The sequence below is a fragment of the Trachypithecus francoisi genome, unplaced genomic scaffold (assembly GCF_009764315.1).
Source record: "Trachypithecus francoisi isolate TF-2019V2 unplaced genomic scaffold, Tfra_2.0 Lachesis_group15, whole genome shotgun sequence".
Classification (NCBI taxonomy): Eukaryota; Metazoa; Chordata; class Mammalia; order Primates; family Cercopithecidae; genus Trachypithecus; species Trachypithecus francoisi.
In genome coordinates, this window is record NW_022681460.1 from 62,721,425 (window position 1) to 62,747,772 (window position 26,348).

General features: G+C 36.1%; 1 protein-coding gene across 16 annotated transcripts in view; it reads left to right on the forward strand.

Moving 5' to 3' along the window:
• Positions 1–26,348, forward strand: part of SYNE1 (spectrin repeat containing nuclear envelope protein 1) — a 538,457-nt gene that overhangs the window by 201,330 nt on the left and 310,779 nt on the right. For 15 of the 16 annotated variants that reach the window (XM_033235023.1, XM_033235024.1, XM_033235035.1 and 12 more), the window contains 13 exons: positions 998–1,156; positions 1,370–1,578; positions 2,560–2,668; positions 4,568–4,732; positions 7,866–8,033; positions 9,917–10,087; positions 10,885–11,025; positions 16,068–16,228; positions 18,219–18,369; positions 21,475–21,702; positions 22,099–22,197; positions 23,924–24,111; positions 24,501–24,624. In XM_033235023.1, coding sequence (XP_033090914.1) covers positions 998–1,156; positions 1,370–1,578; positions 2,560–2,668; positions 4,568–4,732; positions 7,866–8,033; positions 9,917–10,087; positions 10,885–11,025; positions 16,068–16,228; positions 18,219–18,369; positions 21,475–21,702; positions 22,099–22,197; positions 23,924–24,111; positions 24,501–24,624 — 2,073 coding nt within the window. Of the gene's footprint in view, positions 1–997; positions 1,157–1,369; positions 1,579–2,559; positions 2,669–4,567; positions 4,733–7,865; positions 8,034–9,916; positions 10,088–10,884; positions 11,026–16,067; positions 16,229–18,218; positions 18,370–21,474; positions 21,703–22,098; positions 22,198–23,106; positions 23,148–23,923; positions 24,112–24,500; positions 24,625–26,348 lie in introns of those variants that run through there. The other variant, XM_033235037.1, reaches the window with a different exon arrangement.

Consider the following 26,348-nt stretch of genomic DNA (forward strand, 5'->3'; position numbering starts at 1 on the left):
CCTTTAAAATGCCATAGGATAGAAGTTAGTTAAAATTAATGATGGGTCTAAAGTTAATGATGAAGCTTATGTTTATAATTAAAAAGAACATGAAATGTTATGGATTGTTTGAGTGCTTGCTTGTTTCTCAGGGTATGATCTAAGGAAAAGAGGATATGCCAGGTGGTCAGCAGCCTGAGCTTTAGTTTTCTTTTTTTTCTTTTCTTTTTAAAACTTTTTTTCACTAATAAGCTTCCCTCATGTTGTTCCTTTTTGAAGTAGGTATAATATCTACCCCTCCTACCTCACAAGGTCATTGACAAAATCAAAAGGAACACATACAGGGGAGAGGGTATGATTTAAATCTATGGTAAAATCCTAGCTTTTGTACTTACCCCTGAGACTTAATGATGTAATCTGTAAAATAATAACATTAATACTGTGCAGGACTGGCCAGACTTGGTGGCTCATGCCGGTAATCCCAGCACTTTGGGAGGCTGAGGTGGGTGGATCACCTTGGTCAGGAGTTCAAGACCAGCCTGACCAACACGGTGAAACCCCATCTCAACTAAATATACAAAAAGTGGCTGGGCGTGGTGGTGCTGTCTGTAGGCCCAGCTACTCAGGAGGCTAAGACAGGAGAATTGCTTGAACCCAGGATGTAGAGGTTGCAGTGAGCCAAGATCTCACCACTGTACTCCAGCCTGGTCAACAGAGCGAGACTCCATCTCACCCCCGCCCCCGCAAAAAGGTACCGTGCAGGGCTACTGTGAGAATTAAATGAAGTAATCACCGAGAAAACACCTAACTCACAGCAAGCTGAAAGGATTTTCTGTGGTCCTGGTACTTGGAAAAATACAAAGTAGAGAGACCAGGTGTGGAAAGTAGTGACTAATTCACACTGGCCCTAAAAGGAATATGTTATTTATTTATTTATTTATTTTTTTGCCACTTCAATTGGGAATATACATAATCAGGAACATCATCCTAATTTTCTGAATCTTCCTATGGAATGTAGGATCTTCAAGGAGAAGCCCCTTATCATTTGCTTCATCTGAAGATTGACGTGGAGAAGAATAGGTTCTTAGCCTCTGTAGAAGAATGCAGAACTGAGCTGGATCGAGAGACCAAGCTGATGCCCCAGGAAGGCAGTGAAAAGATAATTAAAGAGCACAGGGTACGTCTCCCACACCACAATGTGGATAGCAATGTCAAGTCACATTGTTCCATAAAGGATGTTACTAATATTTTGATTTGGGTCTGAAAAAAATAGCTTAATTACCCTACCTTGGTAGTCTGCGTGGGAATCATCCTTTGGTTTTTCTGTGAAAAAAGTAAAAGTACTGTGTGGCTTCTCACAGGAATTATAAAAACATTTATTACACATTAGGTTTTCTTCAGTGACAAAGGTCCTCATCATCTCTGTGAGAAAAGGTTACAGCTCATCGAGGAACTCTGTGTGAAACTCCCAGTCCGGGATCCAGTAAGGGACACACCTGGAACCTGTCACGCGACTCTCAAAGAGCTCCGAGCTGCCATTGACAGCACTTACAGGAAGCTCATGGAAGACCCAGACAAGTGGAAGGACTACACTAACAGGTAGCCTCGGAATGGTCTCCAGAGAGCGGTGTAGTCAAACTTCATTCTGTTAGTTCAGAGATCATGATAAAACAAGAAATAACATATTTCATATTTCTTGCTCATATTCTTGTACCAAAATCCTTCATTTAATAAAAAGAATGGATTTTAGTCAGAATCAGGGTGAGGCACTTTGTTTTCAAGTGACCCAGACGTTATCTCTTTGAGGCAAAGTTGGCCAATCCCTTTCTCCCCAATATCCTTATGTATTAGTCCTTTCTCACACTAGTAATGAAGACATGCCTGAGACTGGGTAATTTATAAAGAAAAGAGGTTTAATTGACTCACAGATCAGCATGGCTGGGGAGGTCTCATGAAACTTACAATCATGCCAGAAGGGGAAGCAAACATGACCTTCTTCACATGATGGCAGGAAGGGGAAGTGCAGAGCAAAAGGGGGAAAAGCCCCCTGTGAAACCATCAGATCTTGTGAGCACTCACTCACTATCGAGAACAGCAGCAGGGGGGTAACTGCCCCCATGATTCAATTACCTCCTCCCAGGTCCCTCTCATGACATGTGGGGATTATGGGAACTACAGTTCAAGGTGAGATTTGGGTGGCATCACAGCCAAACCATATAACCTCATATCCCTAAAGGGTGGCTTCTTCCTCTATAGGTTGGTGTCTTACCCTGGTGGGGACACACGAGGCCAGACCTCAAGTGGTCCCTTCCTTCTTTCCAGGAACTCATTCCCTAGAACACATCTTTTACCTCAGCTGAACTCCCCCACTACCCCGCCCCTAGTAACTGAGCACAGAGGTGGCCACCCCTGCCCTTCAACATGAGCTTCATGTTAAAAGAATAGTTTCCAGAAAAGGTGTTAATCAATTTGATAATCACATAATTGTTAAATTTCCATGAATGAATTCAAAATAGAAAGCATACTCTAATCATTCTGGTATGTTCTCCCTTTAATAAGAAAGTGCTAATGTTATTTCAGATTCTCTGAGTTCTCATCTTGGATATCTACAAATGAGACACAATTAAAGGGGATCAAGGGTGAGGCCATCGATACTGCCAACCACGGAGAGGTTAAACGTGCCATTGAAGTAAGTTCAAGGTCATTATTTGCTAGAGGAAAATTTCCCATAGTGAAAAAATAATGTTCGAGAATTTAATGGTTGTCTCCTTTTTCCTTTCTGGAAAAAAAAAATAAGTTCTTAAAAATTATCTTTAAAATAAATCTCCTCATATTACTGTGGAGCATTGTAGAGTTTTTTCCTATTGAATCCTTGGTAGCTTTGAGAGTTAGTCATGCTCCGTGCTACCACAAATTCATCTTCAGCTAATGGGGAGTCCTGAGTGGAAAATTGCATGCATGGGTGTATAACCCAGTGGAGATTTAAGAATCATCATGGAAAACAAGAACACTGTATGCTTTTATACAATACATTTTCAGCCATGCAAAAGGCAGGTCACAAAAAAATCAGGGAATTGGGCAAGGTCTCTAGGCATCCTTTCTATGTGACATTAAGCTGGATTGGTTCATTTCAGCCTCTATGAGTGTGGGTGCAGCCTGAGGAGCCCTGCCAGGGCCACAGAGCCCCAGGTTCAAACACAGTTTGCATTCTGTAAATGGCACCCTCTCACTCTTAGACACATAATATTGTGAAAAGTCTTCATCTTTCAACATTTTTAACCCTTGCAAGTCACATAGTTGCCACATAGTTGCTGTTGAGGACAATACATTTCCTTTCTGTTCCTGTCCTTTGAGTTTTTGTTTTTTTGAGACAGGGTCTCTGTCACCCAGGTTTGGACTGCAGTGGCACCTTCATAGCTCACTTCAGCCTCAACCTCCTGAGCTTAAGCAATCCTCCCACCTCAGCCTCTTGAGTAGCTGGGACTATAGTCACATGCCACCATGCCTGACTAATGTTTGTAGTTTTTGTAGAGGTAGGGTTTTGCCATGTTGCTCAGGCTAGTCTCAAACTCCTGGGCTCAAGCGATCGGCCCCACTCGGCCTCCCAAAGTGCTGGGATCACAGGTGTGAGCCATTGCCCCTAGCCCATTTCTTTTTCAATTAAATTATACAATCCCCTCAAATGCTAGTGGTGCTCAATGTCATGGTATGCATGTGGAAGGATATCTACATTTGCTGCTGGTAACTTTCATCGTACACACAAAAAAATCACATCCTAGAATGAAGAGATCCCTGGGGTCTGGAACCAGCAGTTTCCTGTCCAGTGTGCATTTGCCCTGGCAAAGCCCTGGAGTGGTCCTGGTTGGAGACCCCTGCTCCCAAGCCACCCCAGAGCTGCTGTAGGGAGGACAGGCTGCTCCAGTCACCTCTCCCTCAGTCAGCAGCCCTGCGAGGTCTAAAACCCTGGAGTCTTTCTAGCATTTTCTTGTCAATAAAGCCTCCCTTCCTAAATTAGAACTGTGCTCCCATTTATACCTCTTGCTATATGGGATACTGGCTTCTAAAAGCTAATAAAAATTAAGCAGAAAATATAAGTTAATGAAGTTAAAATAAATCTTTAGAGCATCCATAACAATATTCAACAAGTAGACTGTTCAATAAAAGAAATCAGCTGATTGAAAAAAAAAAGAACTTTCATTATTTTTTCACAAAATACCATCTTCTTTCCAGCTCACAGGAAGTGAGATAACAAAGTGTATGTATGTTATAGTTGCCAATTGTGGCGTCTCATGTTTTTCTACAGTATTTTTAGAATCATCTTTTTTATCATCAAGGACATATCTCTAAGTGTCTAACCAATCTAATTATGAAGCTGATTTTTTGTATAGACAACAGTATTCTTTCAAGCACTTGTGGACTTTTGTTAAAAATATGTACACAAAGTAAAATAAGCAGGCACTGTATTGTTGAATGATGTCTGACTCTATTCTGCTCTACCTGCAAACCTTCTTAGACTGAGTCCTTTATTGCTGGAAAGTTATGATTTCACAATTGCACTGTGTTCATCAAAAGTGTTCTCTCATTTCAGGAGATCAGAAATGGTGTTACCAAAAGGGGCGAGACCCTCAGCTGGCTGAAATCCAGGCTGAAAGTTTTGACAGAAGTTTCTTCTGAGAACGAAGCCCAAAAGCAGGGAGATGAGCTGGCAAAATTATCCAGCTCTTTCAAGGCTCTAGTGACGCTGCTGTCAGAGGTATAGCGTTTACTCACACTCTAAACAGACAGTTCTGGGTGAGGCATCTGGAAGGTTCTTTTCTTCTGGTTGTAGTTTAGCAAGTAATTTTATAAAGAAACCATAGTTGAAACGGAATAGTTGTTATGCTTTTTTATATGAAGCTTGTTGGGAAAGATGAAGAGGATGTTTGATGTCTGGTCTGTGCCATTATTGGAAATGTTAGTTCAGTTTCATGACCTATATCTGAAATATAAAACTTATCAAATCCACACTTTTTACTCCTATGAAAAGCATTGTTATTTTATGGTCAACTTAAGATATGTCATGGAGACTAAGAATAAGGCTGAGGCTCAAAGAAATCCAGGGTTAGAGTTTAAATGTGATACCCTACCTCCTAGGTAACCTTCAATTTACTTAACATCTAGGTCTTGATTTCCTTATTTATAAAACAGGGTTAAAAATACTCACTCTAAAAAGCAGCGTCATGAATTAATGCAGTAATGTACGTAAAGCACATAGTGCAGTTCCTAAAACAGAGTAAATGCTCAATAACTGGTCCCTAGTAATAATAAAATATTCAGCATTTAATCAACAGGTCAGTAAAATTCTCTTTCTAGTGTTTTGATATGCATTTTAATGTTTTTCTATATCCCTTTATAGATTAAAATATACAAACCCGTCTACTTCATTTCCAGTAGGGCCATTTCCACCATCAGCAAAAATATTTTTACTGACCAGATTTTTGTATACATCTAAGTTTGTGCTTTGGAAGATAATATAAGAATGTAAAGTAGAATAGATATTTACCAGTATTTCTTGAAATCATTTAAGTATAAACTTGCATGGAAAAATGGCCTAATGGATGACAACAAAATGACCATAAAGGTCTGTTTCTGAAAATCTGAAATTCTCCATGGAGATTTCTCATCTAACAGTTCATCCGTTAACCTTCATGTTTTCAATCCATTTAAATATGCTTGAGACTCTAGTACTGAATTTACATAAGGCAAAAATACTCTGAACTGCTTATGAGTTTAGTTTTATGTGAGAATTATATATAAATTAGAGTTTTGCTGTGAGTTTTTGACAAATTGAAAATACTTCTATGATTAATCAAATTTTGGAACATAATCTATTTCAATCCTTTGATTATCCTTCTTTCAAAGCAACGGTCAAATTTAGTCAGTTGCCACAACCATAACTTTAGTGAAAATTTGGCAGTTGCCTCTTTTGCTCTTTCGTTCCCTCCTTTGGTGACAGGAAAAGTAAAAACAACATTCTAAAAAGTTAGTGTATATGAGGGTGATCTTTGAGCCAAGATCAAACAAATAGTTTTAGTTATTCACTAAATTATAGGATAAATAGAGATGATAGGCTAAATAGCCTGATTTGGAGAATCATTTCAGTCATGTAGTATACCTTTAATATATACAATGTTTATTTGTCAATCATACCTTACCAAAAAAATTATACAAACTTCAACAAGTAGCATATGATTTATGTGGTTTTTTTTTTCATGAAAATGCAGGTTGAAAAGATGGTAAGCAATTTTGGGGACTGTGTACAGTAGTATATTTTGTCCCACCAAAATAATAAAAATTAGCTGCCTTTAAAGTTAGAAGTTAGTAGTTTCCCTAACATTTACCAAGGCCATTTGCTGTATCTTCCAAGTACTCTCATGATTTTGCCCCAGGACTTGTAGCAAGAATCTATCTCTAATGAATGTTCACAGACATTAATTTTTTACACACTCATCTACCTTAAACTTCTGTATAATTTATATTAATACCCCTTACCGCTACTTGGTCACTTACTTAGTGAAAGCAGAAAGAGAAGAATGGAGAAAAACACATTTTGTTTACAGATGGATTTGTATGAAGAGATGGATTTGGCACATTCAGCCCCTTTCTTTGATAAGAATTCATTTAGTATTTAAATTAGTGTTGAACACAATGTGTTTGCAATTGTCCAGTGTAAGAAAAAAAAAAGACTGTGGGTGGATGCACAAGATATAGTGAAGAGTCATTATTTCAACAGATTTGCTGGATTTATACTGAACTTGGGAGTTTGTGGTTTTCATACATTCTTATTGCTGCTTGTTTGGAGAACAGATTGCTCTCCTTGGAAACTTAGATCAGAAGAGAGTCAAAGAAAAAAGATAGGATAAGAAAAGAAGAACCTGGAAGGTTTCTGTGGTAAACAAGTGATAACACGTAAAAATGATGATCTTAGTGAAGATAAAGGATAGGCTTCGAAAACAAAGGATGTTGGTAAAACGGAAATAGAGGAAGCAGAAATTAGACAGAAAAGAAAGTTCAAAATTTAGGAAAATGGAAGAGAATCCATTAGATGACTACAAAATTGTAAATTATATTTATTTTTATGTAGGAATCTTGGAAGTACATTTATAAGAAATACTCTTTTATTCTCTTTTTCAACTCTACAAATCTTTTCCTATTTGCTTTAAATAATATGGACTCACTTTCTTGTAAGGTACTTTTATAATTAGGTTTTAGTCATGCAATTATAATTAAACAGACCTAGAAGTCAATATATATATAATATATGCTGTTTTGTTATCCTTCCTTGATTACCAGGTTGAATGGGTTTTTAATATGCCACAGAGCACCATATCAAATAAAGCCTGCAATCCCCACAAATGATTATGAAATTTAATAATAATGGAATAAACCTAAGTAATATGAGAAAGAATAAAAATTAAAGATCTGTGTTTATATTTCAAGTCGTTGAGGTAGACTTTATGCACACTCCTAAAATATGTAAGATTACATGATCTTCAACGGGGGGGTTTTGATCAAAGGGTACAAACATCAAGTTCTAAGATGAAAAATTTCTGGGGTCTAATATACTGGTGGTGACTGTAGTTAATATTACCTATTGTATACTTGAAACTTGCTAAGAGAGTGGACCTTAAGTGTTCTCACAAAAAAAAAAAAAAAAGAGAGGGAGAGAGAAATATGTGAGATGATAGGCTAAATAGCCTGATTTGGAGAATCATTTCAGTCATGTAGTATACCTTTAATATATACAATGTTTATTTGTCAATCATACCTTACCAAAAAAATTATACAAACTTCAACAAGTAGCATATGATTTATGTGTGTTTTTTTTTTTTTTCATGAAAATGCAGGTTGAAAAGATGGTAAGCAATTTTGGGGACTGTGTACAGTACAAAGAAATAGTCAAAAATTCTCTTGAAGAATTAATTTCTGGCTCCAAAGAAGTCCAGGAACAAGCTGAGAAGATCTTGGATACTGAAAATCTGTTTGAAGCACAGCAGTTACTTCTTCATCACCAGGTAAAAATGCCTCTTTCTTCCAATGAGATTATGTAAAGTTGATTTGCTACTGAAAGAACCAGAGAGATGAAGAATATAACCACTGGCTTGAAGGAGTGGGTAAGGAGGGCATGGGAAGGAACCAGTTGAATGGTTAAAAGAATTTGGCGCTTCTAGGTTTTTCTTCTCCGTTAAATATTAAACATTTCAGGATATTCTGCAACATAAATTTCCAGACTGAGTGACTTGATGACATCAAAAAGTTCAAGGAATACTGTGGAGAGAAAATTGATTTAGCTATGAAAAACTGCACAAAACTTACTAGACTCTCCTTTTCAAAACAGAGAGGAAAGGCATAGATGGACCAGTTGCTTCATATTTGAGATCACTGTTCTTTTGCCATTATGTTAAAATCTTTCTCTTCAACTTACAGTGTTGAACATACTTTAGTTTGAGAAATGATGACTTACTAGAAGTACTAGACCTTCCTGGAGTGTAAACCCTTATAAAGGATTAGAGCTAGAAATAAAGAAATTCTGGTACATATATTAATAAGAAATTATTTTAATCAACTTAATTTCTGATAGTCTGGTAGTGTACATCAAAAATGTTTGCATAAAAGGAATATATACCTTGTTAAATGCAATATAAATGGAAATTTGTTTCAAATAAAATATTTTAATGAAAAAATTCTAGCTAACCTGATACACAGTAGCAAAATGGTAGCTAATTATATAATATGTTTGTGTGTATTATTATATATGCATATATTCGGTAATATATAAAAATGGAAGTTGCATTAAAAGTATGTGTAAAATCCCAGCCTTCAGGATTTCTAGATTTACTTAATAATTACAAAAAGGCTGAGTATAAAAAGTTAGTATTTGGTGTTACATTGTTCTCAATCATTGTGAAATTTTTTTTGGGTTTCCATTTAATTTAGGTTCAATAAATTTAAGATTATAGATATTTATGTTAATATTTTAAAACTCTTCTCATATTTCTTGGGCCAGGTACTTTTTATATGGGTGCGTTTACTTTGTGAAAATTTATAAGCTGCATATCTGAGATTTGTGTACTATTTTATTTGAAGATTATACTTCAATAAAAAGTTTACTTTAAGACAATTTCCCCCCCACAAAATCTCAGCAAATTAACCCTTCCGAATATACTGAGGAAATACATATTTATTCATTTATTTTTGGAGACAGCATCTCACTCTGCCACACAGACTGGAGTGTTGTGGCACAATCATAGTTCACTGCAGCCTTGAACTCCTGGGTTCAAGTGACCCTCCCACCTGAGCCTCCCAAGTTACTGGTACCACAGGCATGCACCACCACACTTGGCTAATTTTTTAATTTTTTTGTAGAAACAAGGTCTCGCTATATTGCCCAGACTGTTCCAACCTTTTGGCCCCAAACAATCCTCCAGCTTTGACCTCCCAAAGTGCCAGGATTACAGGTGTGAGCCACTGTACTGCCCCTGGCCATAAATCTCTTAATATTTGCTTTTTAATTAAATAAATGATGTTTTAAAATTGGAGTTGGGACTTCATGTTTTTAAGCAGAAAATAATTATTTAAGAAGAATCATGTCAAATGAATTGTTTTGCCAGACTCTTCCTGCAGTATTGCACAAAACGCTAAATGTTCTCCAAATCTGCACACAAAACACTAAAGCCAAATTATTTATGCTGTTTACCATTAAAAACATACAATATTTATAAACAATGTTCATCTTTGACTAATATAGCATCCGACTACCATTTCAACTGTTAATCATAGCTGTAAAATACATTTCGGGCCCACCTTTCTGTACTTCTGTTAAGCGTGGGTGTTGATGTCCCTACTTAGCTGTTGAGAGAGCACAATTTATATCCATCTGTTGAATAAATGCTTCTAGCAAAAGACAAAGCGGATCTCAGCAAAGAAGAGAGATGTGCAGCAGCAGATCGCGCAGGCGCAGCAGGGAGAAGGAGGGTTGCCTGACCGAGGCCGTGAGGAGCTGCGGAAGCTGGAGAGCACCCTGGACGGCCTGGAGCGAAGCCGGGAGAGGCAGGAGCGCCGCATCCAGGTAGGAGCCGGAAGTCAGGGGCATTTAAACAGAGACTGGGCAGTGTTCACTTCCTGTTGTGCATCATGACAGCAAGGCAAACCTTTGTTACTGCCTCTGATGTTTCAGCCCTGTGTTAAATTCTGTACATGAATCATCTTTTAATCATCACATCAGCCTTAGAGATGGATATTGGAATTAGCACATTTTGCAAGTGTGGATGCTTAAGAAGAGAGAGTTTGAGGACTTTGCTGCTGTATCACACAGCACTGATCAATAATAAAGCCAGGATTTCATCCACACTTGTCTGAATCCAGAAATTTGATCATACCATTTCACTTTTCCAGGAAGCCATGCAGCCACACGTTTATGCCACCTTTATGCTTTATTGGGATGCTGACACATTACCTTTAAAAATGTTTTTGAGTTTTTGCCAACTGCTCAATTCTCTCTCTTCATCTCCTCGTCCCTCTCCCTACCTTCTCCTGTGCTTCCTTTCTTGTTTGAGACAGATTGAGAGACCTTTTTTTTTTGGTTACTTATCTACATTTTAAATAATATCTTTACATTTCTAACACTTTACAAATTATAAAAAACTCAGAAATCATCTGAGTCCATGTGTCTTCTCTTTTGGTAGACGAAAACATTGACATAGAGAAAAGAAATTCTTACAGAAGATGCTAGAATCATCTCTATTCATTGTGACTGTGTGAAAATTGAAATGAGAATTCGCTGAAAGTTGACAGTTTTGCAAACGAACATGTGATAGTATTTTGTGACATTTGTAACCCTATTGTTGTTTATTTTTTCAAATTTAGGTCACATTAAGAAAATGGGAGCGATTTGAAACAAACAAAGAAACAGTAGTAAGATACCTTTTTCAAACAGGTTCCAGTCATGAACGCTTCTTAAGTTTTAGCAGTTTGGAAAGTTTATCTTCAGAATTGGAACAAACAAAGGTATATTATGGCTCCTTGGTACTCAATATTCAGAAAAAACAAAGCAACACAAAACAAAATTATTTCTCCTCCATTATTACTATAATCGTTACTGTTAATTTAATCAATACTTACTATTTATTGACCCATTCTTTCATCATATTGGAGAATGAAAACATAAGTAGGATTAAACATCAAGAAGAAAAACAAAGATTTTATCAAATTGGAAAATGGTTAGTTCCCTAATAGGTGTGTATAGAGTTTTTAAAATCTGGAGGCAGGCCAGATACGGTGGCTCACTGCTGTAATCCCAGCACTTTGAGAGGCTGAGGAGGGCGGATCATGAGGTCAAGAGATTGAGACCACCCTGGCCAACATGGTGAAACCCCATCTCTACTAAAAATACAAAAATTAGCTAGGCATGGTGACACATGCCTGTAGTCCCTGCTACTCAGGAGGCTGAAGCAGGAGAATCACTTGAACCTGGGAGGCGGAGGTTGCAGTGAGCCGAGATGGCGCCACTGCACTCCAGCCTAGCAACAGAGAGTCCATCTCAAAAAAAAAAAAAAAAAAAAAAAAAAACCTGGAGGCAATATTTTTTAACTGAACCTTAAAGAGCAGGTAAAACTTAGTAGAATCTGGAACAAAATACAGACATTCTTTGGAAGTTGGAATGGCGTAGGGCATACAAGTGTTCTGAATAGGAATTCTGTGTTGTAAAATAGAACAATGGGAAATGAATTTGTAAAGGAAATTTGGCTCATATTTCAGAGTATTGAAGACCTAAAGCATTACTCTCTAGGCAGCATGGAGCCAGACTTGTTGAAGGCTTAAAAAGCCACATGATCAGAGCTGGGTTTTGGATCAATTTTTAAGCATGTGTAGAAAAGTGATTGAAAGTGTGAAAGACTGGCATCATGGGATCATTTAGAAAGTTTTTGCGTATGGGCATATGGGAGTTAATATGGGCATAAATAAGGGTGGTGGGGTGGCAGGTGATACACAGAAACAGATACAAAAGATGTGGAGTTCACAGGAAGACAGGGAAACTAACCAGACAGAGTGAGTAACGAAAATGTTGATACCTCAGGTTTTGAGTCTGACGGAGATAATGGAAGTGAGACGGGAAATGTGAAGGAGCAGCTGTTCATGGGAAAAGATGACCAACTTCATTTTGGAGATAGTGATTTTAAGACTCCAATGGGGCATCAAACAGTAGTATTTAGTAGGTGTACTTGGTGAACCCAGCCCGGCAAGCTCAAACACCTTGGACACTCTTAAGCAGACCAATCACTTTGTACCAAGCATTTAGAGTTGTACAGGCACAGCCCCTTGAAGTTGCTATGGTGCCTCTTTGGGGTTAATAGAAAGACTGAGTTAGTAGAGAAACGAGTTAACCAGTGTCTTAGAAAGAAGAGCCTTGCGCTCACCATTCCCTAGGCTTTAGCAAGAAAACCTTTGTGTTTCTGTTTTCTTACCTGCAAAAGGCTTCACTCTCTGCCATACTGCTAATTTTTTATTTCTCCTAAAAACTTACTGAGGAGTTTGAAGTTTTCTAAGACCACAGACTCTTTCAAGTCTATACAATATTCATCAGCCATTTAAGTAGAACATTATTTTAATTTTTAATTTAAATTATTTGGCTGGGTACGATGGCTCATGCTTGTAATCCTGGCACTTTGGGAGGCTGAGATGGGAGGATTACTTGAGGCCAGGAGTTGAGACCAGCTTGGTCAATACAGCAATACCCCATCTCTGTTTTTAAAATAAATAAATTATTTCATATATTGAAAACATATCAGGTGCCTTTTATAAATACAAATATATTTATTGGGTTAATTTCGTAAATGTTTCTGCCCACGTTCCATCCAGAGTTTCTGACCCCCTGTGATTCCATTTGCACTAATCGCTTTGGATCAGTTCAAGTACCTGTAGATTGAAACAAATGTCATCTTTTGAGTCTTGTTATTCAAATTCTCCTTTGTCCATGACCTTCCATACTTTGGGATTGATGTAATAATATGAGGTAACATTTATCAAACACATACAAGATGCCGATTTAATCATTTGATGTTTATCATCGCCTTTAGTCCTCAAAACAATCCTAAGAAATAGGTATCATTATCAATCATGTTATATGAAGAAGGACACATAAGGCAAGAAGTTGGTGATGAACTCACTCAAGATCTGTGGATCACTAAATGGTGAGGTTGGGATTTCAATTCAAAAGGTCTTCATCCAGAGCCCACACCTTTAGTTACTACGTTATTTTTTCATTCAAAAAACAGAGCCATTTTACTAATTGCCCATGCTCACTGGCAGTCTAGAATCATTGTTCTCCTCTAGTTCTTTGCTCACTTTGCTCTGTTATTGCAAACCTTTATTCAAGTTGATAGCCCTTGAGTAGTTGTGCTAAGGAATGGTTATGCTAAGGGACTTGAGTGTCCTCTGTGTGCTGGTGTGTGTGATAGAGGGTTCATAGCAATATCATGTTTAATCTTGAAAATAAGGTATGGCTTTACTGATGAAGAAAGGAAAATTCAGAGAGATGTGGCCAAAGGTCACTCATCTAGTGAAGGTCAGAGCCTAGGTTTCATTCCAGATCAATCTAATATGAATCAATTTGTACCTGATGCATCCTGCTGCCACTCATATGTTTTCTAAGAAGTTAGAGATAAGGCCTTACAATGTTATTCTGGTTTTGTTTAATTTTGTTTTTTGTCAACATCATTCTGCTCTTTTGATTTCTCTGCATTATGCTTTTTCCATACATAGCTCATACAAAAAGCTCTAAAATTGAATGTATATAAGCATTTTCAAACATTACTTTTTCCATGTTTTTCCTGGGTTCTGAGAAACACTAGCAGAAAAAAAAAAAACACTTTATTTTTCACTTCTGATTATATTCATGGGATTCTAAGAGATCATGTGATGATTTGTAATCTTCACAATTGAATCTACAATGACTGTCACGTATAGTAACAGTGAGTGCTTTTAACCAAAGAATTTAATGTTGTGACATTAGCAACCACCATATTTTATTGTACTATAAAACTCTTTGCTGTAAGGAAGCTGTACTCATTCATTTTTATTCTTTTAAATTGCAACGTAGTTCTGTGAAGTAACATTGATTTTTTTCTTTTTCGTTTTTGAGACAGAGTCTCACTCTTTCACCTAGGCTGGAGTGCAGTGGCACAATCTCGGCCAACACTGATATTTGTTGGCTGAGCTCATGATATTTCTATGAGAACATTAAGTCTTTTAAACATGAAGATATAATAGTATTATTTAGTAACTCTATATTATATGGTATTATGTAATAATTCTAGGAGATGCTCTTACTGAAAAGCTGACTTCGGAAAAATACTTTTATTTCTACATTATTCATTTAGGAGGAGGGAGTTGATCAAAATTTAAACCTCCTGTGAGATTCTCTTACATGAGAAGAAGTGAGATACCAAGTACATTTTCTTCACTTAGGTTATTACTGGATTTACCTTTTCTAATTCAGTATTCAATATATTTACTTGACAAAATCCAAGTAACATCTAATATTTACCAGCCACATACATACTAAATCAACTTTCCAATTAAAATAGTTCAGTATTATTGAAAATAAGTATATGGGCTTAATAAATCATTTTGTCATCAAGTTTGTATAAGAGACATAAAAAACAATAATCAGTATCTGCCAAAACCAATGATCAGTATCTCCCAGAGTGTTAGGCACTTTAAAAGTGAGATTGCTAGTAGAATACTAACAGTAACCTAAGAAAAGCATTATCATCTGCATTTTACATGAAAGAGCCTGAAAATAATTCACCAAAGTCAAACAACTAGTGATCTTGGATTCTAGCCCAGGCTTGACTGATTCACAACTTAAATTTTCTTTCCATTATGTGATGCACATGTATGTAATAAGATTTAAGAGCACTAAGATTAGATTATAGCTCTTTTCAGAGAACTAGTTAACAAAATGGCTTGGCTACTTTCTCTTTCTCTCTCTCTCTTTTTTTTTTTTTTTTTTTGAGACAAAGTCTTGCTCTGTTGCTTGGGCTGGAATGTACTGGTGCCATTATGCCTGCTCACTGCAGGCTCTATCTCCTCTCACCTCAGCCTCCTGAGTAGCCAGGACTACAGGCGTGCACCATCATGTCTGGTCACTTTTTTTTTTCCCCTAGAGATGGAGGTCTTGCCATTTTGCCAAGGCTAGTCTCAAACTCGTGGCCTCAGCCTCCCAAAATGCTGGAGTTAAAGGCGTGAGCCATCATGCCTGGCCAAAGACCATTGATAGTCTGTTTTGACTAAGATATTATATTTAATAAATAAACATTTCTGTTCATTCGCCTAGAAATCTGTTATCTCTATGATCAATCACTATTGATTTTGTGAACCGGCCTGTAATGTAAACATATTTGTGAATAAATTAATTATTATAATGGATCTAAGAATTCTAAACAATGAGACAAAACCAGAAAACAAAGGAAAAACAATTTTTGTGAGTATTATTGGATAACTATGAAGGTAAACAGCTGGTTGTGTATATAAAATTAAAAAGTTAGCCAGGCATGGTGGCACTCACCTGTGATCCCAGCATTTTGGGAGGTCAAGACTGGAGGATCACTTGAGCCCAGGAGTTCAAGATCAGCCTGGGCAACATAGTGAGACGTCATCTCTACAAAAATCAGAAAATTAGTCAGGTGCAGTAGTGCCTGCCTGTGGTCCCAGCTACTCGGGAGGCTGAGGTAGGAAAATCATATGAGCCCAGGAATTGGAAGCTGCAGTGAGCCATGATTGCACCACTGCATTCCAGCGTGGGCAAAAGAGCAAGACCCTATTTCAAAAAAATGAAATAAAATAAAATAAAAAAGTGTTAGCAAAGTGTCTCTTTTGGCCATATGGAAATAAGTCAGCTGTATTGTTGAGAACAATAAAAGATCCATACATGTATGAATCTATCTCTTCATCCACCCATGTGTTCTGTATGCAATATGTGCACTTTATTTGAGGGCAGAGATAAATAATATAAAGTGCCTACCTAATGATCATAATATCTTTTCTAGGAGTTTTCTAAACGGACAGAAAATATTGCAGTCCAGGCTGAGAACCTTGTAAAGGAAGCTTCAGAGATACCGCTTGGGCCCCAAAATAAGCAGCTGCTTCAACAGCAGGCCAAGTCAATCAAAGAACAAGTCAAAAAATTAGAAGACACGCTTGAAGAAGAGTATGTGATTGACAAGTCCTAAACTTTCTTCTCTGAGATAAAGTTTCATACAATCTTTCCTGTACCTTGTATTCAAAACATTCTTTTCAAATCTCAAAGTGTCTGTGTATTTCAGCATGTTTTGAGGAAACAACTCACAGTTCAAAAGAAAGTATCACTAATGCAGAAACCAATATCTCTAACAGAGCCCCAAAAACATAAAGGATGTGGGTTTTGCATCTTAAACTGATCATGTTCATGAGAAAGCCATATCTATTCTATTCTGTGGCCTTTGTACATTGTAGAGGGAATCTTGAAAAAGAACTAATATTTAAAATAGTTTTTTTACTATATTATTCTGCTGTCACCAGTTAGAGTGAAAAGGAAATATTTTGTTAGTGTAGATTCCAGGCCTAAATATGCATCACATAGACCATATGTCTCCAACCTGAAGAAGCTCCTAGAGCTTGTTTACAGTGCCTCGGTATTCAAGTTATCCTGACTTATATGCTCTTCCCAGAAATTAACTTTAAAAATCTATTTTATTTTTAAACTTTTACTGTTTACCTGCAAAGAAATAACTGCTTAGCCTATTGATATCCTGTTATATACACAATATATACAAAAAAGTTTGGGGGGGAAAATATATGAAGATACAGCCAATATTATTCAAAACAATATGGCTAAACATTTCTATTTTTAATGTAATTTAGTGGCAAATCAACGATACACAATAGCATATTATTATTAAGAGACAGGCCATCATTTCTAAGGTGGATTTTAAAATGTAAAATGTGTTTTTAATACTATTAACAGCTTAAAATTAACATTTTACATTTGCCTAAACTTTAAAATTTGATACATATTTTATTTAAAACAAATTATGACTTGAAATTTTGAGGACTTTATATTACATTAAATATTCTCTGTCAAGTTATGGAAATAGTAAAACTTAGAGTTGATTTGAAAGGAAGCTACTTCTATTAAGAATAGCCATTTTAACCTTTATTTAATTTAAAAAGTTGCAATATAGCACAGTTTGCATTACCTGTACTGCTGACAGCATTAGGCACATCCAGGGTATAAATTTGAGACTGCAATATTATTTAATTTGACAATCAATAATGCCATTGTACTTTTCTTGATGTCTTCAAGTGCCTTTTGGTAAACAGGGACATTCTTTCACTTTTTCTTTTTAACCCAAGGACTTACCAGTTCAATTATATACTGTTAGTTTCTTAGTCTTTTTCTAAACTGAAAGCCATAGTCACCTGGTTATACATGCATAGCTAATACAAATTAGAAATCTATAGTTGAAACTTTGTTCACTAGATTTGGTATAAATAAAACCTAAGTTGTGTAAAAGTCGTTAGGGTGCTCATATACAAGAATTTATAAACGTCTTTTAGAATCAAGACCATAAGACATTTATGAAAATGGCTGAAATCACAAAGATTATACATCCCAGGATTAGCTCTGATAATAGAAACAGTTCTTGCCCAGCAACATGGGATTGAGATCACGAACTCTGTCTCAGTTGATAAGATGCAGTTTATAAAGGTCTTTCCATAGAAAGCATCACTGCAGTGTCTCTCCTTTAAGTGTAAGGAGAACATGTCTTTGGAAATAGGACTATTGAAAAGCTGTATACACTGAAATCTCCTCTGGCGTAGTTCATAAAAATAAGTCCTGGCAACAACTGGTCACATGCAGAGTTTAATTAGATTATACCTGGATTCAAACCCCTTTGAACCCAGCAATATTTTGTTCAAAGTGCAGTTTCACTCAGAGTATAGATACTGCCTCATTAAATGTTCATTCTCAGAGAAGATAGGAAAACCTGATCCACTACTTAGAACAAATGTGCAATTTTTTTTTAGCTCGAATAGTTTCAACTTTGAAATGGTCACAAATGTCTTCATTATCTTTTCACCTAGTGATTTCAAGGAAAATGTGTTGTTGTTCTCTATTAAAATACTGAGTTTTATTTACTTAATTTGGTTAATTTTAGTATTAAAACCATGGAAATGGTGAAAACCAAGTGGGATCATTTTGGCAGTAATTTTGAGACTCTGTCCGTCTGGATAACTGAGAAAGAAAAAGAGCTCAATGCCTTGGAAACTTCGTCATCTGCCATGGACATGCAAATCAGCCAAATTAAGGTGACCTGCTCACACGTTATATTTATAATCCATGTCTAGCTTTTAAGAACTACTTTCTTACATTTCATCAAATGCTGTTCGGTCCCAGGAAAAGACTTTCATTGCAATGTGAACTATCAAAATTCAATTCACACAGATTACCAAACTAAGAGGTCTGAATTGATACTGGGCAACACTTTATAGCTGGAATTATGTATTAACATTGTCTGACTTGTGCATTCAAAGTTAATATTGTGTGAAATATCATTAAAATATTTTTATGGTTACATTAATTCTTTTCCTTGATTTTGAATTAAGCTCAATAGAATGCTCTGCCGATGCATTATACAACATGAAATTTATTCATCCTGTACAACTCTAAAATCCCATTTCCAATGTCTAGCTCAAGTATTAGTGGTACTTACCTGCACCAATCACAAGGAGGAGTTTGAAACACATCTTTCTTAAGTGAAGCAATTCTACTCTATGGTTATGTATTCATGTATGACCTTGGAGCATGGACAGAGGTCCTCTGATTCCTTAGCTGTCCCAGCTCTAAAATGACCAGGTGGATAGATTATCATTGACCACTTCATTCAGACAATTCAAGAAGAAAAACGGGCTTAAAGAAATGAGCTTGGAGTGTTTATTTCTCTTTCTTTTGTACAATTTTATACCACACATTTTCAAAATTCAGCCACTTTTTCTACCTCAGCTTTTTTTTTTTTTTTTTTTTTTGAAATGGGAAAACCCTCCACTATTTCATTCAATTAAATATAGTAAAATAAATACTAAGGTGAGGGAACATTTCACACTGTGACTCAGAACAAGTCATTACCATGTGGAGGGTGGGAGGGTGCAATGTTGCTCAGATGAGATTACCCACTGTGCAGATCATCCTTGCTTCTCACACATCTTTAGCAATCAAGCATACATGGAGTGTCATATACACAGTCTGCTATGTCTTCTTTGGTATACCAGGAAAAATAGATGTGAGGCCATGGAAGAATATCTATTAAATATTTTTAATTGTTAAAATCATTTTTAAAAGTTGTTATTTAATCATTTTCACTAAATTCTAAGAAAAAAGAATAACATTTAAATAGTTGTGTCTCAAAAATGTCCCCTTTGGAAAATTAACACACATTTTTCAACAAATTTATTCTTTCTATAACTCATTTACTGTTATTTCCACCATTGCTCCAGAACTTCTGGAATAAATCAACTATCTAATGTCATCTCTTTGTTATTCTCCAGAAAAAAAGGTTACATATTTTTTAAAAATATGTATTCACTTGTCTATTTTTATTTTATCAGAATAGAAATACATTTCAATACATCCAATAAGGCACTTTTTAAACTATCTAAAATATATAAGTGAATATGAACACCAGGGAAAAGATATTTGCTAGAAATAAGCAAAGTTACAGTGGAATACACTGTCCTGTGGAAATTGGTCTATTAGGTGCATGTTTTATTTCCAAACAGAAGACTACATTATAGGAAATGTTTAAAATATAGTAACACTTGTAATAGTGTTTTCCCTTTAAAACGATCTTAGGATTAAAAGTAATGAAGCATTTGCCTTGTTGGAAGATGAATACACTAAGCCCATTTTTGTTCATTATTACATGCCATTTCAAATGACTGGTGTCTTATTCCTAACTTATACTTGATAAATGATAAGAACATATGCTGGGTTCATCTTCCATCTTCTTCTCTTGGATGGATTTATTTTTACCACAATCCAACAATACGATTGAGTGATTTGTATATATGAATTTGTTGATGGCAAGTGTTACTCTAATAACTAAGAGCTCTGTTCTTAACTAAGTTTGTTTCACCGATGTGTTACAAGTAACTAGAACAATTATTAGCGCTTTATAGACAACCTATTTTTTAAATTTATGATTAATTTTTCTAAAAAATATAGTCTTAAAAAACAGCAAAATGAAGAAAGCCTGTACTAATGCTCAAATAACAAATATTGATGAGATACACCACTTCATTCATTCATATGAAAAATAAAAATAAGTGATGCATCTCCAACATTTAATCTTATGTAAATTATTTCTGATTGTCTCAGCTAGGCAGAAATTATTTCCGACTATGGTGTCTCATCTGGACGGAAGTCAAAACTTTATTTTGCTCTAGGGTATTTTCTATTTAAATTATCTGAAACTGAGACTTGGCTGAATTTTTTTATGTATTTTGATTGAATAATTTGGCGCTTTTTCTCAGAGAAATAATTTTCATCTTCTTATATACAAACAAGCTTCTATGTTTGTGAGAGGCACTCCACAGACACACATAAACACATGTGCACATGCACAGATTTCCTTAATAGTCATCAGTATTTTTCAGGTGTTGGCTAAGATGTAAAATGTCCTTTCTTCCCCCAGTTGAAATAAATTGAAATGACAGTATGTGGGCTTTTCCCTGTCAAGTACATAGCAATGAAGTCCCTCAGTCAGCAGCGTCAGCATCACCTGGGGATTTGTTAACAATGAAAATTCTTGAGCCCCACCTTAGACTCAGTAAGTCTGAATCCCGGAGAATAGGGACCAGATGGTCCTAATGCATTCTAGCTTTGGAAACCACTGGCATCAAGAATAGATAACAAGTTTGAAAAAGGAAAATTGCTTTTAGGTAGGTGTGCAGTTATTAAACCTTTTAGTAACATATAAAATACTCAACTACATTTTAGAAAAATAAATGAATGTCAATATTTAGCATTCTAACGGGTTACTGAAACACAATGCTTCCCCAGCTCAGTTAATTAAAACACCTAATTTATAACATAAACAGATAATTCTCTGTAGCTTCAGATATACTGTAAGTGTCCCAGGGACATCTCCTTGCTTACTTCACTGCAAGCAAGAGTAGCTATTTCTCCTTATTCTCTATCCAGCAAGCACATCCCCACCCCCCATCACTGTATTTTGCAGACATTTTCGGCATGTCTCATCTCCCCAAGCACATGGTGTTTGCTCATAGCTGCGCTCTAACCATCCACGTCTTCAAATATCAGTTAAGGAAATATTCCCTCTTTGCAGAAAATGGTATCATTTCAGGAAGGCAAGCTTGCTCAGCCTACATTGTCATTTTTCTTGTTTTAACTATTAGGTCACAATTCAGGAAATAGAAAGTAAGCTTAGCAGCGTTGTAGGATTAGAAGAAGAAGCGCAGTCTTTTGCTCAATTTGTTACCACTGGAGAATCTGCTCGAATTAAAGCCAAGTTGACACAAATAAGAAGATACTGGGAAGAGCTTCGAGAGCATGCACAGTGTCTGGAAGGAACAATCCTGGGACATTTATCTCAGCAGCAAAAGTTTGAAGAGAACCTTAGAAAGGTAAGAATTGGTTCACCTATACTTAAGTTTACATATTTCACATTGTATTTGTGGTAAATGCAATAAATACTTTACAAATAGTGGAATAAGAAAAAGACGTACTTTGTCAATCATCTACCAAGGTGTCAATGATGAGTAAATTTATGATTATTTATATGGCACCTTTTTTAGTGGCATGTGAGAATGTTACACATTGTGTTCAGTTAGTCATTAAGACAGTTATTTTCCTTTCAAATAATAAGACACATTGATTTTAGATGTTTAAAGAATGCATGCATTTTACAATTACATTAAAAGTTATCCATAAAACGTAGATATACCATTTTCTCAGTACCTTTTTTTTGCCTTGCTATGTGTTTTTCCCACTGTTATTTTTATATTGCACCCATGTTTTAGATCCAGCAATCTGTGTCTGAATTTGAAGATAAACTTGCTGTTCCAATTAAAATATGTTCTTCAGCTACAGAAACATACAAAGTTCTTCAAGAACATATGGTAAGAGTATGCTTCAACATTTCTACTATTTACCAACTTAAAATTTGATAATTCCCACTTGAAAAGAAAATACAGTAAACTTTTTAAGAGAATTGAAATTGGAAAAATGTTTATATGAGTTGAGTAATTATATAGATTTAACGTATTCACTCTATATAATACAAGACAGGTGAGGATGTGGATAAATTTTCATTAAAGATGCATATTAAAGGAGTATTTTTCAAATATATTTCTCTCTTTTAATTAGAATGACTAACATTTTTAGAGCTTAGCTTTAATAAACCCTGTTACCTATTGCCAGCATTATAAAAAAGTATGTGTGCAAGAAAAAAATATATATGTATAGCTGTCCAGATTTTAACCCACTGTACTCAGATGTTTAAGGAATATATCCTCACTGACCAGTTTCCAACAAATGGCTTTCGTCATCATTGTGAATCTTCTGCAAGGCAACAAACAGATGGCTCTGGCAGAATTTATGGGGAGGAACAAAAAGGGAGAATTATGCACAAAGAAATACTACCATATGTTAATTAATAAACAAAAATACGAATATGATTCCTATTGCACGTTCATGTATGCAAACATTTATAAAGGTGTACGTAATAGAAAACAAACCATTGACAAAGGCACTTCTGGAAGGGGGAGTGAGATTTCTATTGTTTAAATATTTATAATGAGAATACACTTCTGTGTTACTTATTTGTAATTTCTTTATACAAAAAATGAGGAAAAGTAGGAGAATTCAGTGTGATGAAATTATTTTTATAGACAACTAAGTTAATAATGGAGGACCAAAAAGACTAATATTCTATTTTCCGGTATTTAGATTTCCTAAAGCAAGTCGTTTTTCTGTGTCTTGATTTTCTAATCTGTAAAATGAAGGTAATGAAAAAACATACTTCTTAGGGTTCTCAGGAAGATGGAATGAGTCAATGCATGGAAAGCAGGTAATGCAGGGCCTGCCACATTCCGAGGCACTGTGTAGCTATTATTATTATTATTATTACTATTGAGATAGAGAGCAGCTTCTTCAGCCATAACTCTTTTTATATGTATTTTTTGTAGCGATTGTAGCATGTTACATGTGGGTTTCATGAGTTAAGAATAGAGTTTTTAAATACATATCTAGCATAAAGTCACCAATAATCTTTACAAGTTATCTAAATTGTTTAAATATGTATTTAGCATAAAGTCACTAATAATCTTCACAAGTTATCTAAATTGTTAAGGGAAAGTTGAAAGTTTTCAGATAAATAGCAGCGCATTCTTGTTTGGAGAAGTGTCTCCATTTTCATTTTTGATTTCTGTGTTTATGAAGTCACTTTCTTCTCATTTTCACTATGCCTTGCTGCAAATCATGGGCACAGACCTTTTAAAAATATATTTAACTTTTATGTGTTTTAGGGGGTGCACATGTGATAATTTAATACATTCATATAATTTGTAAAAGTAAAATCAGTGGAATTGGGACCTTCATCACCTAAAATATTTGTATTTTATTTATGCAAGAAACATTCAAACTATTTTCTAGCTATAGTCCCCTACTAATGTATTGAACCTAAGTCTTATTTCTTCTATCAAACTGTGTATTTGTACCCATTCTTAGTACCATTCTTGTTTATTATGACTGAGAGAAAACATTTTGCGATGATGGGTGTCAAAGAAAGATGCAGGCTTCGTTGGCTCCTTTGCTTTCATTGTATTCTTCTCACACTCTTCTTAGGATCTCTGCCAGGCCCTGGAGTCACTAAGCAGCCTGATCACCACCTTCTCAGCCAGTGCCAGGAAGGTTGTGAACAGAGACTCCTGTGTTCAGGAGGCTGCGACTCTACAGCACCAATATGAGGACACCCTACGGAGGGCGAAGGAGAGACAGACTGCACTGGAGAATCTGCTGGCCCATTGGCAGAGGTGAGCAGCATTTTTCCTTGAGTTGCTGCCACTATTAAATAGGAAATTCTAGATTAGCAGTTCTTTATGTGATGGGGAATAATTATCCCACATGCAAAAGACATGAACTTGTGGGTCTACTGTAGGAAACTCTTGATCTTTGTTATAAGGCAAAGATTCCTGAGAGTGGAGAGGATGTATATGGATCTTTACATATTATCCAATATAAACGTGAATGCAGGGATGCACATGAAAATGAACGGAGTGATTTTTGTGCTGACACATCTAAGACTGAGATAACTGAGACTGTATTTACTATAGTTTGTGTTGGACCCTCCAACTTCAGAAGGGTTTAATCTCCTAATATGACAATTTTCAATGAATTTCTTTCTGTTCTCTGCTTCCTTTAGGCTAGAGAAAGAACTATCATCCTTTTTGACCTGGTTAGAGCGGGGTGAAGCTATAGCCAGTTCCCCAGAAATGGACATTTCTGCAGACAGAGTCAAAGTGGAAGGTGAACTTCAGTTAATACAGGCAAGTTCAAGGAAGTGTGAGGAAGGAAAAATAAAATGCTTTTTGTTACAGTTACATTATTTTAAAAAATAAAATAATGAAATAAATAAACGTATATCTCCCTTCTTGCTTTCGTTTTGTGATTCCTGAAGCATCATTTGACATCAGGGTGTTCCGAAAAGAAGAAAGCAACCTTGATCTGAAAGGGAGAGAAACTGACAATGAGAACTTTGTGATGGTCAATTTCCGTGATGTGTTAGAAAACTCTGTAATGTAATGTCTGGCATCTGAATAACATGCTTTGGCAAAGGAGTTGAGGAAAGGTTGGGTAGGAATATAGATGAAAGAGGTTGGCTATCAGTTCATAATTTCTGAGGCTGGAAATAGGTATAATCTCTCTACTCTTGTAATTATATGAATTTTGGGCAATAAAGGGTGTTCTTTTAAAGAAATAAGTAATAGAATGTAGAAAGAAGTTGCAGGAATGATTATTCTCACGGAAGACAAAAAAATGAATGAGCACAAATGTAGGTAATAAGTAGAATGACAAAGTTTATTTCATACTTGAAGAGGCCAATTTTTTAAACTAAAAGAAAGAAAATCTTTGAGTATAATTGAAGCTAAAGGCAATGTTACTGATTTCTAGAGATTAATAACTTGCCTCAAATGATGCTGTCTATGCTGGGAAATTCAACAGTCAAAATTGCTTCTCAAAAGATATTTATTTTATTACAGATTTATATTCCAAATTCCTCCCATCAACTATTATAAGATGTTTAGGAGGAAGCTACATTCTTTTGCCTTTTGTAATTGCGTCTCTGAAAACTCTGTCACCAGTGTCTGTAGCATCGGAATCTGTTGCCCCACCTTTAAATGTTCTCCTTCATTGACTTGGGGGGTACTCCATTCTTCTGGTTCTTCTGCCTTTCTGGTTTATTAAACACTGGTGTCTGCACTCATCTTCCACAAAGTCCCTTCTCAGAAACCTGTAATGACTGTTTCCTGCCCTGAGCGTAAAGGGCAGTCCTGATCTACAATCTGGTTCCTGTCTTCTTTCAAATACACACGGGGTGTTCCCTGAGGGGACATCATAGGTCTTTTCCTTATAAATGAGGAGACTGACACAAGTCTAAGTGGGCATGTAAAACTGTTGCTGCACATCTGCACGTGGAAACTGAGTGCCATATGACTGAGAGGACTGCAGACTCTGTTACTCCTGCATCCTGACATTGCATCAAGTAAGGTGGCCTCACCTTGTGGGCTGGACCTGACTTGTGCATTCCCACCTCCTGGCTCTGCATCCTGCACTGTGTCTTTGCTTTGTACCCAGTGTAAGTTGCAGTTCTGCTTTATGATCTTACCTGTCATCTACAAGCTGTGTACTCCTTCCTCTAATCCCTTTAGCAATCTTGTTTGTATCACATATGTGGTACAACATAGGAAGGGAAGGAGAGCATTTTGATAAGCATCTACTTACTATCTGCTGTGCCGTACCTATCATTTCGCTTAACATCTTTTTTTATTATTATTACCTATCTGTTGGAGTGTTTATATTTTATCTCTTGTTAGATAGGAGCCACAACTTTTATGCACCTCACAGCACCTAAGAGATTCATTACCTGATTACGTTTTAAAACGAAGGAGTTCTGTTGCTTAAAAGTAAAATGAAGAGCGCCTAAGTTTTCCAGTTTGGCCTAATCTAGTCTCTAAATAGAGAGGGAGAGCATGTCTCAGGCTAGAATTGC